The 14,636-nt window shown below is 36.0% G+C and overlaps 1 protein-coding gene across 1 annotated transcript; it reads right to left on the bottom strand.

The window, feature by feature from the left end:
- Window positions 1-622: 622 nt before the first annotated feature.
- LOC126702503 (ninja-family protein AFP3-like) lies at window positions 623-6,111 on the bottom strand. Its single transcript, XM_050401207.1, has 3 exons — window positions 5,827-6,111; window positions 4,928-5,567; window positions 623-1,248 (listed from the first exon to the last, which is right to left on the bottom strand). Exons 2-3 carry the CDS (start codon window positions 5,514-5,516, stop codon window positions 833-835), a joined length of 1,005 nt encoding a protein of 334 aa, XP_050257164.1. The 5' UTR covers window positions 5,517-5,567; window positions 5,827-6,111; the 3' UTR covers window positions 623-832.
- Window positions 6,112-14,636: the final 8,525 nt, after the last annotated feature.

Here is a 14,636-nt window from a genome sequence, read left to right as displayed (position 1 = left end):
TATTCTGTTTAGGGTGCTACTAATTTGATGTTCATAAGCAATAAGGAGAAGTTTTTAAACATGGATTGGTCTATCATTAATCACCAAGCCCACAAGCACAACAAACCTCCTCCACTTTTTTGACCTCTTCCAACCTGATCTTATCCTGAGACATGTCTATGAGCTCAATGGGGCCTTTGGTCCAGCCACACTAAGTTCTAATTCCAAAACACTGATGTTAGAACTTAGAACAAGTCTAAGTACACAATAAATTAGTAATTTATAATTGATTCCATACAAACTGATGAGAAATCATAATTTACCATCTCAATAAATTATTAAGAAAGTTGTAAAATTTATCTTTTTTTTTTTTTTGGGTGGTTAATATGCAGCAAAAGAAACTAACTTTATAATTAGGCATGAGAGAATCTAAGCTGGCAAGGACAACAAAGATTGATTAGACCAATCTTTTCGGGACCAAGAGGTCCTGGACCAGTAAATGTTCACATCACCTTATGCACATCTTTCATTTTCCTTTTTATGAGCGAAAAAGAAATCTTTCATTTTCATTTTTTGGTCAAGATAGCTTTATCAGAGTTGTTCACAAATTAATACAAAAGCTAAAAGAGCAATTCATCTCAGCTTGACTAAAACAGTAAAACATAGAGATAAGCTATTTTTTCCTTTTTATCCTATACCCATAATAAAGGGGTTATCAAAAGAAAGGAAAAGGATTTCTATTATGGTAACTTCAAAAAGTTTACTCATTTCAGGTTTCTTACCCTGATTCAGGTTGTTCATTTCCTAACATTTCAAAATGGGTGACATTAGCCACCACCATTTTCCTCAAGGACTAAAAGGTAGTGCACACATTAATGTGCTTCATTGGATTTTCAACATCCTTCCCACCAGCATGCTTGACAAATTCCGCCGGAGAAAGAAAGCTGCCATGGCAAACACATACTATACTCACTTGACCTTTTGTGTACCTGTATAAAAACCCTTCAATTCTCTTCCCATTGGGGCCATCGCCGGTAGTAGTCACACTAGGCATTTGTTTCATCACATCCATCCCATTGTCTTGAAAGCGGCCATTAGAAACTTTAACCTTCTTGGGCTGATTCTCCAGCTTAGTCTCACCAAGTCTGATTGATTTTCCGTCTGTTATTGCTCCAGGGATGTCCGCAGGCTCATTGTCCTTTGGATTAGGCAATGACTGAGAACTGGTAGCACCCTTCTCTGCAGCTGCACCTTCCAGTCCTTCATGGGCTAATGCCATTCAAATAAAAAATATTTGAGGAATAAATCAGCAAAAAGAGAAATTGAAAGAAAAAGATACAAGTCAGTGCTAACAAAAATTTCATCAAGGCTTCCATTGCAGGGATCTTAAGATAATTTTATGCTGAAATTTCTTGCTTAAAGTGTTTACCACAAAAAATAGCAAACAGCCTCAAAATTTTCCACTTTTTTCCCATAGCAAAATTGGAAGGAAGTAGTACTTGCTGCAATTACTCATTCTAAAGTAAGCTAGTTGTTTCATAAAGTTATAAAAGTTGGCGTTTTACACACAATAGAGTAATAGACAGGCAAAAGTAGTATTGTAGAAGTTAACCATGAGATATATCATGAACTGCTTATGGTTAAACTTCATCTTAGTACTAAAACCTTTGTGTACTAAGACTTTAGAATTTGGTACTTACTCTACTTTACTTGTGTGTTACTCATAGCAAAATATGAGTACCTTATTATATTTAATGTACCAATACTTGAAGTCATTTTTTGGGAAGTTATTAAGAAATGGTTTGACAAAAGCTCTCCTTTGCTATAAGCCCAATAATTTGTTTCAACATTATTTTGCCTTCAAGGGTGCCAAATAATTTACTGTATTTTTAATTGCTTCTTTTTAGTCTTAATATAACTGGTTGGGGGTACCTGCTTTGATCCTGCAGTCACACTTACAGAAGAAAAAGAAAAAAGATATACTATTACTATCTTTTCCCTAGTAAGATAGTCATCCAGATATCAAAAATGTTAGTGAGATATGATTCTCTTGAGTCTTTCTATAGAAATCATTATATTCCTCATGCTTTCACACATAACCTCTGCCCATCAAGAATGGAAAGCATCTTATAAATATAATTAAAAAAAAAAAAGAACGAGTTGCCTATGACTCACTGTGTTAAAAAAATGATTTCCTTTTAATGATATTAATCATTTCAACTTAATGGAATGTATCATTAAATTTTAAAAATAAAAAAATTCAAAAGGAGAAAGAAACATTTTCTAAATATAAACAATCAGAAAGTAAGGCAAAAGGATTTTAATAATAATAAGAGTTAAAACTAACAAAGAGTACCAACAATACTAGGCACCTGAATGAATGTTATAAACACAAGACTGTTGCAGGCTTTGTATGTCAGGCTAAGAACATTGGTTTTCATTTCTTCCTCTTTACAAAATGAGATTATATTGGACTTGAGGAGTATAACTATATACTTTAATGCCACCCTAGTGAAAGCTTTCCCTTTTAGTGCAAGGAACATAAAATGATTTCCCTATGTTCTTGCTTCTCTCTGTGCCTTATTTTGTTACTAATACTTAATATATTACACTTTTGAACCCCAAATACTTACACCAATGAACTCTAAAGGAAAGATATTAACATCTTAGCTAAAGAGAAAGGTAACCTTTCTCTGTGGATATTCATTTGATTTTTAAATGATACATTCATTTTCTTACAAAATATAGTAATAACCTCATGATTCCATTTTCTTAGAAATCTAAGATAGGATATGACAACAATACAACATAGTTAATATATATATATATATATATATATATATTTAAAGGAAGAAGAAGATATAGGGAAGGGATCATTATGAGAAAAGAAACTCTACTAAAGGAGAATTTACATTGAAAATCAAATTCACAAGGGTTTCATTTGCAAAGAAGCAGGTGTTGGAGGTGAAGAATGCATGCTTGATGCAAGAAGGAAGCAGGAGAAGTGATCAAGCTTCTCAATTTACAAGAACTATTTCTTATGTTAGCTTAAATCAGTCATATTAGTAAAGAATTTATCATTTTTGTGTATTATAGGAAATCTATATCTAACACAGAACATTGTTTGAGTATCAGAAATCATGCCAAAACAAAGATATGGATATCAAAATGATTTTCATTGTACTTGGTAGAGTATAGGGGCTATTTTCTAGTGCAATAGTAAAGTTTCAGGTGCTTAACTGCAATTGTGCGAGTTCTAGTCTCAAGAGTGTCCATGAGGGCCCAATGGAGGGGTTCAATATTTATATTCATGCCACATTATGTGGATACATAAAAACTGTGTCCTATTTGGGAGAAAGTGCAGTATCGGGGGCTCCCATCAAACAACAAAGATAAACTACTTATTTTGTTGATATGCAGTCAGAATTAATTTTTGTAATTGGCGCTTTCTTTGTTTGTCGACAAATTATCGGATATGCTATTCTGGACTGGATTACGAGAATAAAAGACACTTGTTTTTGTCGATACATGGGGCAGGTTCAAATCTATTCTAGACTTATGTGTTATCGTTTTCTTTGTTCATTGCTACATCATCAGACATAGATTCTTTCCCATATTATATATACTTTGCCTAAGCTTACGTATTGCTTTCTTTGGATTCTTATGTGTTGTTAGTTGGTTGTTTTGTTTACCAGTGTCTACTGCAATGATAAAGTCTTAGGTTGTTAAGCACATGTGCATGGATTTGAATCTTGAGAGCGGTCACACGGACTTCACTTAAGTGGGAACAACACTGGATAATGACCCTTTTTAAAACTTGATAGAGTATTACACACACACACACACACTCTTTTTTTATTTATTATCATCATCATCATCATCATCATTTTAAAGCTTGAAGAGATTTATGACATCTAATTTAGAGCAAAAACAGTTGCATTGAAATGATAATTACTCCAATACATCTTTGTCTCAATTTCTGTGTAATATTTATATGACTCATTGTTGGAATGAAAATTAGACACCAAATTATGGGAATAACACATAAAAATTGTGCAATTTCCTATTCTGGGGAAAGTTCAGTATTGAGGGCTGTCCTTGGCCTACAAAAATAAACTACTTAAGTTTGTTGGTGCATGGTCAAGATCAATATTTTTTTATAGATTGACTACGAGGATAAGAGACTTATTTTTGTCGATAAGTTGTCAGGTTCAAATCTCCTCAAATCTACTCTAGGCTTACGTATTGTCGTTTTCTGTTTATTGATACATTGCTGGATATTCTTCCTATATTCTATATACATTGTCGATTTGTTGGTTTCAGATTTAGCATTCGCAGGCAATTAATTACCAATTATTATCATTTTGGACTTGTTTGTGCATGGATGCCACGTTATTGTCGTTTCCACCATCCATTTCTTCTCTACTTGTTTCCAATTCTTTCTGTGGAAGAAATCTTATCAAACTAACAATTTGAATGCAAATTCCATTCTAAATTATGTGTTCTTCATTTCCCTTTCATTTCAAAGTAGACCGACCAATTCTAAAAGTTAAAAAAATGCCCTTCTGGCATCAGTTGCATTTTCCTGCCATATATCATCAGTAAGATAACTGTTCTCTATTCTAATTCTCTTTGGATGTGTTTTCCTATGACACTATTTCAATTTTCAATCCAAACAGTACCAAAAAAATACCCCTAAAAAAATCTACTAGTATAGATAAAGTCAATTAAAATCCAGAGAATCATAGAATTTCAAGAGTAGAATCCAAACAGTGCAAACATATTCAATCTAATGCATCATGAAAAATAATTCTGCCGACAAATATCACAGGAATGTCAACTAATTCTGCTAACAAAGCGACTAAACGTAAGTTATATAATTAAAGCAATCAAAATTCATTTCAACTTCAAAATTAGCACAAGAGAGAAAAAATTGAAAGAAGTATACCCTCAAGTTTTCGCTTCCCGGATACATATCCCTCCGTTTTGATCTTGACAATGGCACGACAAAGTGCGGGGCTTTTTGCAGCAGAAGCCACCGCCCAAGACGTCATTTCAGTCGCCGGTGACTGTGGCACGGGCGCCACAGCTGGAGTCTTCTCTTCCTCAGGGCTTACCCTGCTTCTCCTCTGCTTCTCCAGCAACCTCTTCTGGGCCTCCATTCTCTTCTTTGCCTGATACTCATTGAACTTAACCTGCCCTTGCTCATTGTCCACTGGCAATGAGCAAGATCTTGTCAAGGAAAGAAAGATCCCTGGTAACGACGAGTTGGATTCACCAGCACTAATTTTCTTGGCTATCACTCCAGTGACAGAAGAGGCTGACCGGGTTATAGGCTTTTCTTTGAAGTTTTCAGTGTAAACTCCACCCAGAGAGAGTCTAAGACTAAGGTCTAGTTGTGGTTCACAATTGGATAATTGGGTTTGGTTAGACTCTTGCTCAGATGAGAATCTCAGTAAAAGGTTTCTTGGGTTTTCATTGTTTTGCTGCTTGGAAAGTTTTGTTTGGAAGCTCATTCCATGGTTTGCCTCACCCATTTGGACACACAAAAAAGGGAGTGAAGAATAGCTAAATTCTTCCTTGTCCTTCTGTTATCCCAAAAAATAAAATCAGAAAAGGTTACAAGCATAAATTTGACATAGAACACTCAAATCAAGCACTATAACACCATGCCCAAATGATAAAGTTTCCTTTTTTTGGCAAAGAAATTAAATTAATGAGAGAAATTAAGAACATCATGCAAACCCAGATAAGCTAAAACTCAGTGTAACAAAATAATCAGCTTGACAAAGTCAAAGAAGAAGAAAAAAAAGTTGATGAAAGAGTGCTAAACCCAGAAGAGCTTACATGGTTTTGAGGTTGATTGTGGGAAGCAAAAGGGTCCAGAACTTGAACTAGTAACCCAAAGTTGTCATTTTCGTTTGGCAGAGAGGGAAAGTGAGAAAAAAAAAGGGGGGGAATGAGTTGAATGGAAATAATAAATAGAGGAAAACAAAAACAGTTTCTTTCTTCTGCTCTTGGTTTCACAGATGGCAAATTGAAAACGCACTTGCATATAGTCCACGTGATGAACAGTGGAAAAGATACTAGAGAGAGAGAGAGAGAGAGAGAGAGAGAGAGAGATAAAGATAAAGAGAGACATATTAACATTTCAGTCAGAGATATTAACATTTCAGTCACACCCTGTACGAATTACGATTACACCTCCAGCTCTAACTCAGTGTCCTTTGCAAGTTGCAGGCTGCAAAGAACCACACCCACCACCTGTAATGTAACAACTAGTCTGTGTCTCCTCTCACTCTGGCTCTCTCATTCATTGTTTCAAATTTAATAAAGAGTAATAGTAGAAATACAATATTTATACAACAATTCCGCAACATATTTTATGTAGCAAACTATCCATATATAATAAGTAAAAAATAATATCAGTAGTGACTTAAATGAGAACGAGTAAGAGATTGTCACCTTATGATTTTTGTGTGAATTTGTTGTGGAAGTTGCAATCTCCTTTAATGAATCTAAATACACGATCAATTTCACACCCAATACAATAAAACTATCAAAACACAACTAATTTCACACTCAATTACATAATTTATTAATTTGTGCAGTTGTGAGTGGTTGACGAAAAAGTACTTAATATGCACAATTACAATCACACAAATCAGTAAATTGCGAAATTAAATGTGTGATTATATGTACATGTCCCTAGATTTATTCCTTTCAAATTTGATAAAATGGTTGGCTAAGTAGTAGACAAAAGGTGGCGGGTTCATGTAAGTAGTAGTGAACAAAAAATGTTAATCACTCATAATTGACCACTTCAATATGTCGTACATGTCTATAGATTAATTTTTTTCCAATTTGATAAAATGGTTGACTAAGTAGTAGATAAAAGGTGGCAAATTTATGTAAGTAAGAGAGAACAGAAAATGTTCATCATGATCAACCACATCAATATGTTGTGAAATTCAATATGTTTTCAAGTATGAAATTTTTCACAAATTTATTGAGGGCAATTTGGTAAAAGAAAATGGTAGTACAACTTGCCCAAAAAACATAAACTAAGTAGGGAGTGGAAGGGTTTGGTGGTGATATAAAGTTTGGGCGTTTTAAAATTGCAAGTTGAAAAAGAACAAAACAAAAGTGCTTTTGGAGAGTGACAGAAGCGGCGTCGCCGAAAACAGTGGTTGGTTACTACGTTTGGAGAAGTGTGTGAGATTCAGATTTTGTGTGTTGGGTATGTTTGGATTTGCGGGGGGACACGTGTCCATTGCATGATAGTCTAGTAACGTCAACTCCCTAAGACGTGTGTGTTTTTTGCTTCACTACGGTGCGACGGTTTTTTAGTTTTATTACGTTCGTATGTGCCATGCATGACAGCCCTAAAACCGAGGGAAAAAAAAAAAAAAAAAAAGCCTTCGAAGAGAGACTTCTAATTTCATTACCTCAAATTTTGGTAGGCTTGTTGGAATTCCAATGTTCATTATCTCATAGCATTTTTATTTTTATTTTTTGTGTTAAATATTAGTTACAATATATTTCATGTTAAATATGCTTGATCGAATAGATGCAGGAGAGATAAGTATAAAATAAGAACATAAGAATATGAAAGTTATATGATTATGTGGTTCAGTCTTACAACCTATGTTCACGGGAAAATTCTTAAAGACTATATTTTTATTATATAAAAGTGTAATATAAAACCTATGTTACAATGAACCATAAGATAAGTATAGATAGTAGACTAAACCTTAGACTAATAAAACTTTAGTACAATTAGGAGACTTATTTTGTACACAAAATAGAATTAGGTTTAAGCCTACGTTAATTGGTCAATATATCTCTAACATTTTGGTTTTTCTTTTTTCAAAGATATATAGAAAAAATATATAGTAGTAAAAGAGAAGATCATGTTTGAACCACATGTATTAACTATCAGAAAAGATGTCATTATTATTGTATTATCATTTGAAATTTTTAACATTTAATCTTACTTCAATTAAGGTATTTGCAAGATTGTGCGTGTAAATGCAAGATAAGTTCCTAAAGATAATGAGAGATGAAGGGGGAGATATGTTAGATTTTGAGAACAGGGGGAAATTTTTATGATAGGATGACTTCTCATAAAGATTGGTGGGAGTCCAAATCTTCTATCCCACATCTTCTATCCCACTCCTTCTACTCCACTATATACTCCACAAATAAAAACATGCCACATGTCCATCTAATTTATTAAATGCTAAATTTATGCCTTCTATTATTTCAATTTCCTAAAATAAATAAATAAATAAATAACTCATCATATTTAGGTAATTGAAATAATTGAAGGCATAAATTTAGCATTTAATAAATTAGATGGACATTTGGCATGTTTTTATTTGTGGAGTATATAGTGGAGCAGAAAGAGTGAGATAGAAGATTTGGACTCGATTGGTGGCACTATATTAAAGGATCATGCTAACGGGTGCTTTAGGAAATTGTTAATAAATTATATTAGGAATATTTTGACATTAATTTTATAAAAAAATATATAATAAAAACTGTCAAAAAATTAATTATTTTATCATTTTTCCATAAAAATATTTCTAAAACTATTTACTAAACTAATGCTTAATGTAGGGACACGATTTTTAACGACCCAAGGTTGACGTTGGGCTCGTGTGTAAAGGGCCCGAACAATATGATTTGTAGAGAGTGGGTTTGGAAAGGCCTGCCTTTGGGCACTGGGTTTCGGTCTGGTCTTGGTTTCATGAGCGATCATACAAAGATGAGTTTGGACTGCATAGCTGAACCTTGCATCAATGTAGTTTGGAAGGTTTGACTCCTCGGAATTAGTCCGAGGAGCATCACATTCTCACCATTCCTCCTCCTTCTTTCTTCTTTTTCCGGGGCCTCTCCCCCCCTCCTTTTTCCTCCTTTTTTCCCTTTTATACTAATATTCGATTTCCCTTCTTCATCTACGTGTCAGTTTCTCCTTGTTTGGGGCAGTTACTCGTCCTATCAATTTTCACGTCAGAATGGTTGGGAAAAGCTGAATAGCATGGTATGGGGTATGGGCTTGTCAGGTGCTGGGCTCCACGTTATGGTGTTGGCAGCTTTCTAGCTTGTACTGCTCTTGTACTGAGTTTGTCCTTTTCTTCAGGCGTTTTTATGAGGTGTTGAGCGTGAGATTGTCCTCAGCCACATCCTTCGGCCTTCAAGGAGCTTTCATCGCGCGTCCTCGGCAGTAGAGCTCCTCGGCCTAGGCTTTGGGCCCTTAATACAAAGTGGGCTGGGACCTCAGACTTCGGGCCCCACAATAGCCCCTCAAAATCCTGCTGCCCGACTTTTTAGTTGGGGAGTAGGGTTTTGGTGACGTTGGGCCCACATCATGGCTCGTTCAAATTTATGTACTCCACTAATACTTATATTTTTACATTTACATGGGAGACGTGCCCAGTCAGGAGTCTTTCCTTCATTTTTCCACTCACGTGGAGTCCTCTGACGTTTCAACAATCGAAGCGCACCTTCCCGAGGATCTTTAGATCCTACGGTTGCAGATGGCGTGGGAAATTGAGCCCAGACCTGCCTTGTCCGTAGCGCTCTTAGGAAAGCTGCACGAATTAAATGCCACCTCCCTATCCTTTATATAAGTAGGATAGGAGGTTATTCTCCTTGCATACAAACCCTTTGGCTTTCTTCAGAGTCACAAACCCTTTATCCATAGCTAGTTCTCATCTCCAGTGTCGTCTCCCCTCAGTGCAACATGTCTGAGGCTGGGGTGGAGGTGGAGGAACTTCACCCGCTGCAGAGGCACCGGACCCTTCCAAGACTTAAGGTGATGTGGTCTGGGCAGGGGAGGCACAGGTTTAAGGTGTCCTCCCGCTTGGATATGGGGGGAACGGTACCCTCCCCTCTTTCAGTTAAAATCCGAAGCAGGTTCTGGTCACACCAGATTTTTGATGCGTCAGAAGAAAGAATTTCCGCCATCAGCGCCGTCTGCCTTGTCGCAGGCAAATTTTTGTGTAGGCTTCTCAACTTCCGGTTCCCGGCACCTTTTCTTCAACGGTGCGGGCCTCAAGTTGGGTTCTCTACACCTTTTCTTCAGCTGCTCTAGCCCGAAGACGGGCTCTCTGCACCTCTTCTTCAATGGTGCAGGCCCCACGTTGGGTTCTTTGACTGCCTGAGTTATAGGCATGTAAAAGTGTTGAGAAATGGTTTTCCTTGAACAACGTCTTGAAACAGCAGCCAACCTCTCCTCTGTACTACTTCCTCGGCTTTATCTTTATTCTCTTGTATCTTTCTTTTCGCTTATGTAATTAGCTTTAATATAAACTTATTCCAGCTTTTCATTGTACGCTGTACTATTTATTTGTCTTAATAAAAGAGGAATTTATTTACTTGTTTTGAATATTTTTCTTTTTTGCAACAACTACTTTGTGAATGTGTGTGCTCCATGTGTGTTTTTCTTCAATGATACTTAGAGCAGGAAACCTTGAAACATAATCCGACTAACTCTAATTTACCGACATTACCAGGCATAATAACGATAATTCACAGTAAATTAAACTTAGGAAACTAACCGAGATAACAGCTGAATGTTCCGTAATACGTGCAAGGAGACCGTCCGAGAACAATAAACTCTGAATAATTCATCCGAGGGGGTAACCGAACAGTAAGGGACTCCGATTGTGTTTTTGGTAACATATTGCTCTATATTGCATCAATCCCTTTAGTACAGAGGATCCGAGAGCAGACTTGGGAATCCCTGCAGTTTAGGGATTACCCAATCGTTAATGGAGAGTACTCTTCGGATAGTTCTCTTGGATAGAGTTTCCCCATAGGCTTGAGTCCGAGGACCATGCAAGGCCTTGGTTCTGTCCAAAACCTATGATTTTTCTTTTGAGTACTTGGTTTCCCCATAGGCTTGAGTCCGAGGACCATGCAAGGCCTTGGTTCTGTCCAAAACTTATGATTTCTCTTTTGAGTACTTGGTTTCCCCATAGGCTTGAGTCCGAGGACCATGCAAGGCCTTGGTTCCGTCCAAACCTTATGATTTTTCTTTTGAGTACTTGGTTTCCCCATAGGCTTGAGTCCGAGGACCATGCAAGACCTTGGTTCTGTCCAAACCTTATGATTTTTCTTTTGAGTACTTGGTTTCCCCATAGGCTTGAGTCCGAGGACCATGCAAGACCTTGGTTCTGTCCAAACCTTATGATTTTTCTTTTGAGTACTTGGTTTCCCCATAGGCTTGAGTCCGAGGACCATGCAAGGCCTTGGTTCTGTCCAAAACTTGTGATTTTTCTTTTGAGTACTTGGTTTCCCCACAGGCTTGAGTCCGAGGACCATGCAAGACCTTGGTTCTATCCAAAACTTATGATTTTTCTTTGTATTTATTTTTTTTTCGAAGGTCAACCCCTAGACCATGGCGGGGAGAGTTGGCTTGAGGCCGGAAGCCCCTAGAGCTGCCCGCACCGTTGGCACTGCAGGGCGTAACCCCTAGCAGAAGTTTATGTCGGAGCAACAACTGCATGTCGCCGGAGATGGAGGAAACCCCGCGAACCTCTGCTTGCTAGAGAGTTGACTCAAACGCCATTTGCGCCGACGCACAAGCCTTGCCACAGACGGCGCCAATTGTAGGGACACGATTTTTAACGACCCAAGGTTAACGTTGGACTCGTGTGTAAAGGGTCCGAACAATATGATTTGTAGAGAGTGGGTTTGGAAAGGCCTGCCTTTGGGCGTTGAGTTTCGGTCTGGTCCCGGTTTCATGAGCGATCATACAAAAATGAGTTTGGACTGCATAGCTGAACCTTGCATCAATGTAGTTTAGAAGGTTTGACTCCTCGGAATTAGTTCGAGGAGCATCACATTCTCACCATTCCTCCTCCTTCTTTCTTCTTTTTCCGGGGCCTCTCCCCCCCCTCCTTTTTCCTCATTTTTTCCCTTTTATACTAATATTCGATTTCCCTTCTTCATCTACGTGTCAGTTTCTCCTTGTTTGGGGCAGTTACTCGTCCTATCAATTTTCACGTCAGAATGGTTGGGAAAAACTGGATAGCATGGTATGGGATATGGGCTTGTCAGGTGCTGGGCTCCACGTTATGGTGTTGGCAGCTTTCTAGCTTGTACTGCTCTTGTACTGAGTTTATCCTTTTCTTCAGGCGTTTTTATGAGGTGTTGAGCGTGAGATTGTCCTCAGCCACATCCTTCGGCCTTCAAGGAGCTTTCATCGCGCGTTCTCGGCAGTAGAGCTCCTCGGCCTGGGCTTTGGGCCCTTAATACAAAGTGGGCTGGGACCTTAGACTTCGGGCCCCACACTTAATATATATATTTATATATATATAAATCAATTTCATTAAACTTTCAACTCTTTGGGGAAGCAATAGGTTATAGTAGACTTTGAACGAACAAAGTTTTTCTTCAAACTAATTTGGGAAAAAACTCTACAAACTCCTTGTATATCTCTATATTGAGTGTAAATTTTGAAAATCTAATCGTTAAATTGCATGTTTTTATTATATTCTTTATGCATGTAAAATTTCAATAGGATTATGCATGTAAAATTTCAATAGGATCAAAGATCAATTGTTATTTTATCAAACAAATATTAAAATTTCAAATTTTTATAATCTAAAATTATATATAAAAAATAAGTTTATTGATCGAATAATAAATAATATCTAATTTGAATGGAATTTGATATGTATTATAAGAACATAAAAAACAGAAAATTCAATAATTAGATTTTTAAAATTCACAAAAAAGAAAAGAAAGAAATATTCGAGAAGTTTGAAATTCAATATTAGATCCAACTATGAATCAAAGTTTGAATGAAAAATTTGTAGGCTTTGAACATTTGGTTATTAGTTGGATCCATATTGACGACTGAGCACACTAGAAAGTAGAAAGCTTCCAAAAATGTATTATTATTATTGTTACATTGACAGAACGTAACATCCCCAAGTGGCCAACATGCACCTAGAAGTTTCAAAAGTGCGGCGAGAGTTTACCCAAAAAATCGCCACGTGGCAGTCTGTCAGTCAGCCAGTCAGCCTCTTTGATTTGATGTGACGTGTGAGGCCAAGAGTGTGGGACCCAGTTGTGAGAGAGAGAGAGACAGTGAAAGCTACGTGTATAAAAAAAAAAAAAAAAAAAACGTATCATATTCGCACCGAAACGAAACCCCAAAAGACCAAAAAAAGAAAAGAAAATGAAATTTAAGAAACGGTTGACACGTGTAAAAAACAGTCAATAGAAGAGCACGTGGCGGATCCTCTATTGATTTTGTGGGTTGGGGGGTCCAAACGTTAGCCCATTTGGCAAGTTGTAAAAGCTACGTGTCGGTGATAAACCCAGCTGAGCTGACATTTCCTCACATCAATCAAATGTGTCCCTTCCCACTTCCCACTCGCACGCCTGTTCTTTCACAAAATATATATATACACATCACTCCTTTAGTACGGTTAGCAGTTATTATGTTGTTGTATACTCATATTCCCACGCGCTCTTACTAGTCTGTGTGGACCACCTCTCTCCTTTAAATTTTTTTTTTTTTTTTAAATAGTTAGAATTTCAATTTAATTTTAATTTTTTATCATTATTATGTAAGACACAGTGACACCTATTGCTTAGTGATATCGGTGGGCTCCAATTCTAGATATTTTATACTATGACAACAAATTTTAAGGTTAATTAAAAAATATTGGTGCCTTAGTCTGATGATAAAAAGCGTTATTAGGATCGAATATTATAGGTTGAAAATCTCTTTAAAAAAAAGAAGAAGGCAAATTACAATTTACATATATGACGTTTGACTGAAATTTAAGTTATATATTTGTAGTTTGAAATTTGATACTTTACCCACATGGGGTTTAACTAAAATTTAAGTTGCCTACTTATAATTTGAAATCCCATGATACAAGTGTTCAGTTTAGTTATTTTTTTAATCTTATTTGATATTATATTTTTATGTTCTTTGTGTTTTTGGAGGAAAGAGACATAAAAGTAAAGGAAAATTACTTATTTAGCATTGTTTTTAATAGAAATGGGTTACAGAATTTTAATTGAGCTAACCTTAAGTGGGTAAAGTGTTAAATTTTAAACTACAAGTAGACAACTTAAATTTCGGTCAAATCATATAGAGGTAAATTGTAATTTATCCCAAATTTTATTAGTTGAGCTAACTGGAGCTTGTTTAAAATTTTTAAGTTTCATGAATTGCTCTGTAAACTTCATTAAGTTTAAAATGAAAAAGGACAAAATGGCTAAATTGAAAAAAAAAAAAAAAATGAAATGACAATGTTATCAAAGTTGACATATTAAAATGATGAAATCTATATTTTGTAGACTATTGACATTTCACCGAACTTTATAAGTGAGAGTAAAATTGCAATTATGATGTCCCATGCATGTCAGTAAGGCTGTAAATGAATTAAAATTTCCAAACTTAGGTGTAGTTCATAAAAAGTTTTTTCCTTCTTAATTTGATAGATACAATAGGTTAGAGGGGATTTTAGCTGATTTTCATATCATTGGAAACATTAGTAAGTGTCAATTGAATTATAAAACTTTTGATAATTTGTTTATATTCAATTGTTAATAATCAAAACAAACTTCTGGTCAAAAGTTTTATAACTCAATTAGTTAGCACTTCAAGTATTTTTAATAAAAAT

The sequence above is a fragment of the Quercus robur genome, chromosome 10 (genome assembly GCF_932294415.1).
Source record: "Quercus robur chromosome 10, dhQueRobu3.1, whole genome shotgun sequence".
NCBI classification, from domain to species: domain Eukaryota; kingdom Viridiplantae; phylum Streptophyta; class Magnoliopsida; order Fagales; family Fagaceae; genus Quercus; species Quercus robur.
Note: the sequence above shows the minus strand (reverse complement) of the source record. Positions and strands in the feature narration are given on the sequence as shown.

Coding starts and splice junctions, on each gene's coding strand:
- LOC126702503 (XM_050401207.1), bottom strand. CDS start 5,516: ATGGGTGAGGCAAACCATGGAATGAGCTTCCAAACAAAACTTTCCAAG. Junction 1,249..4,927: donor CGGGAAGCGAAAACTTGAGG/GTATACTTCTTT, acceptor GAATGGCATTAG/CCCATGAAGGACTGGAAGGT.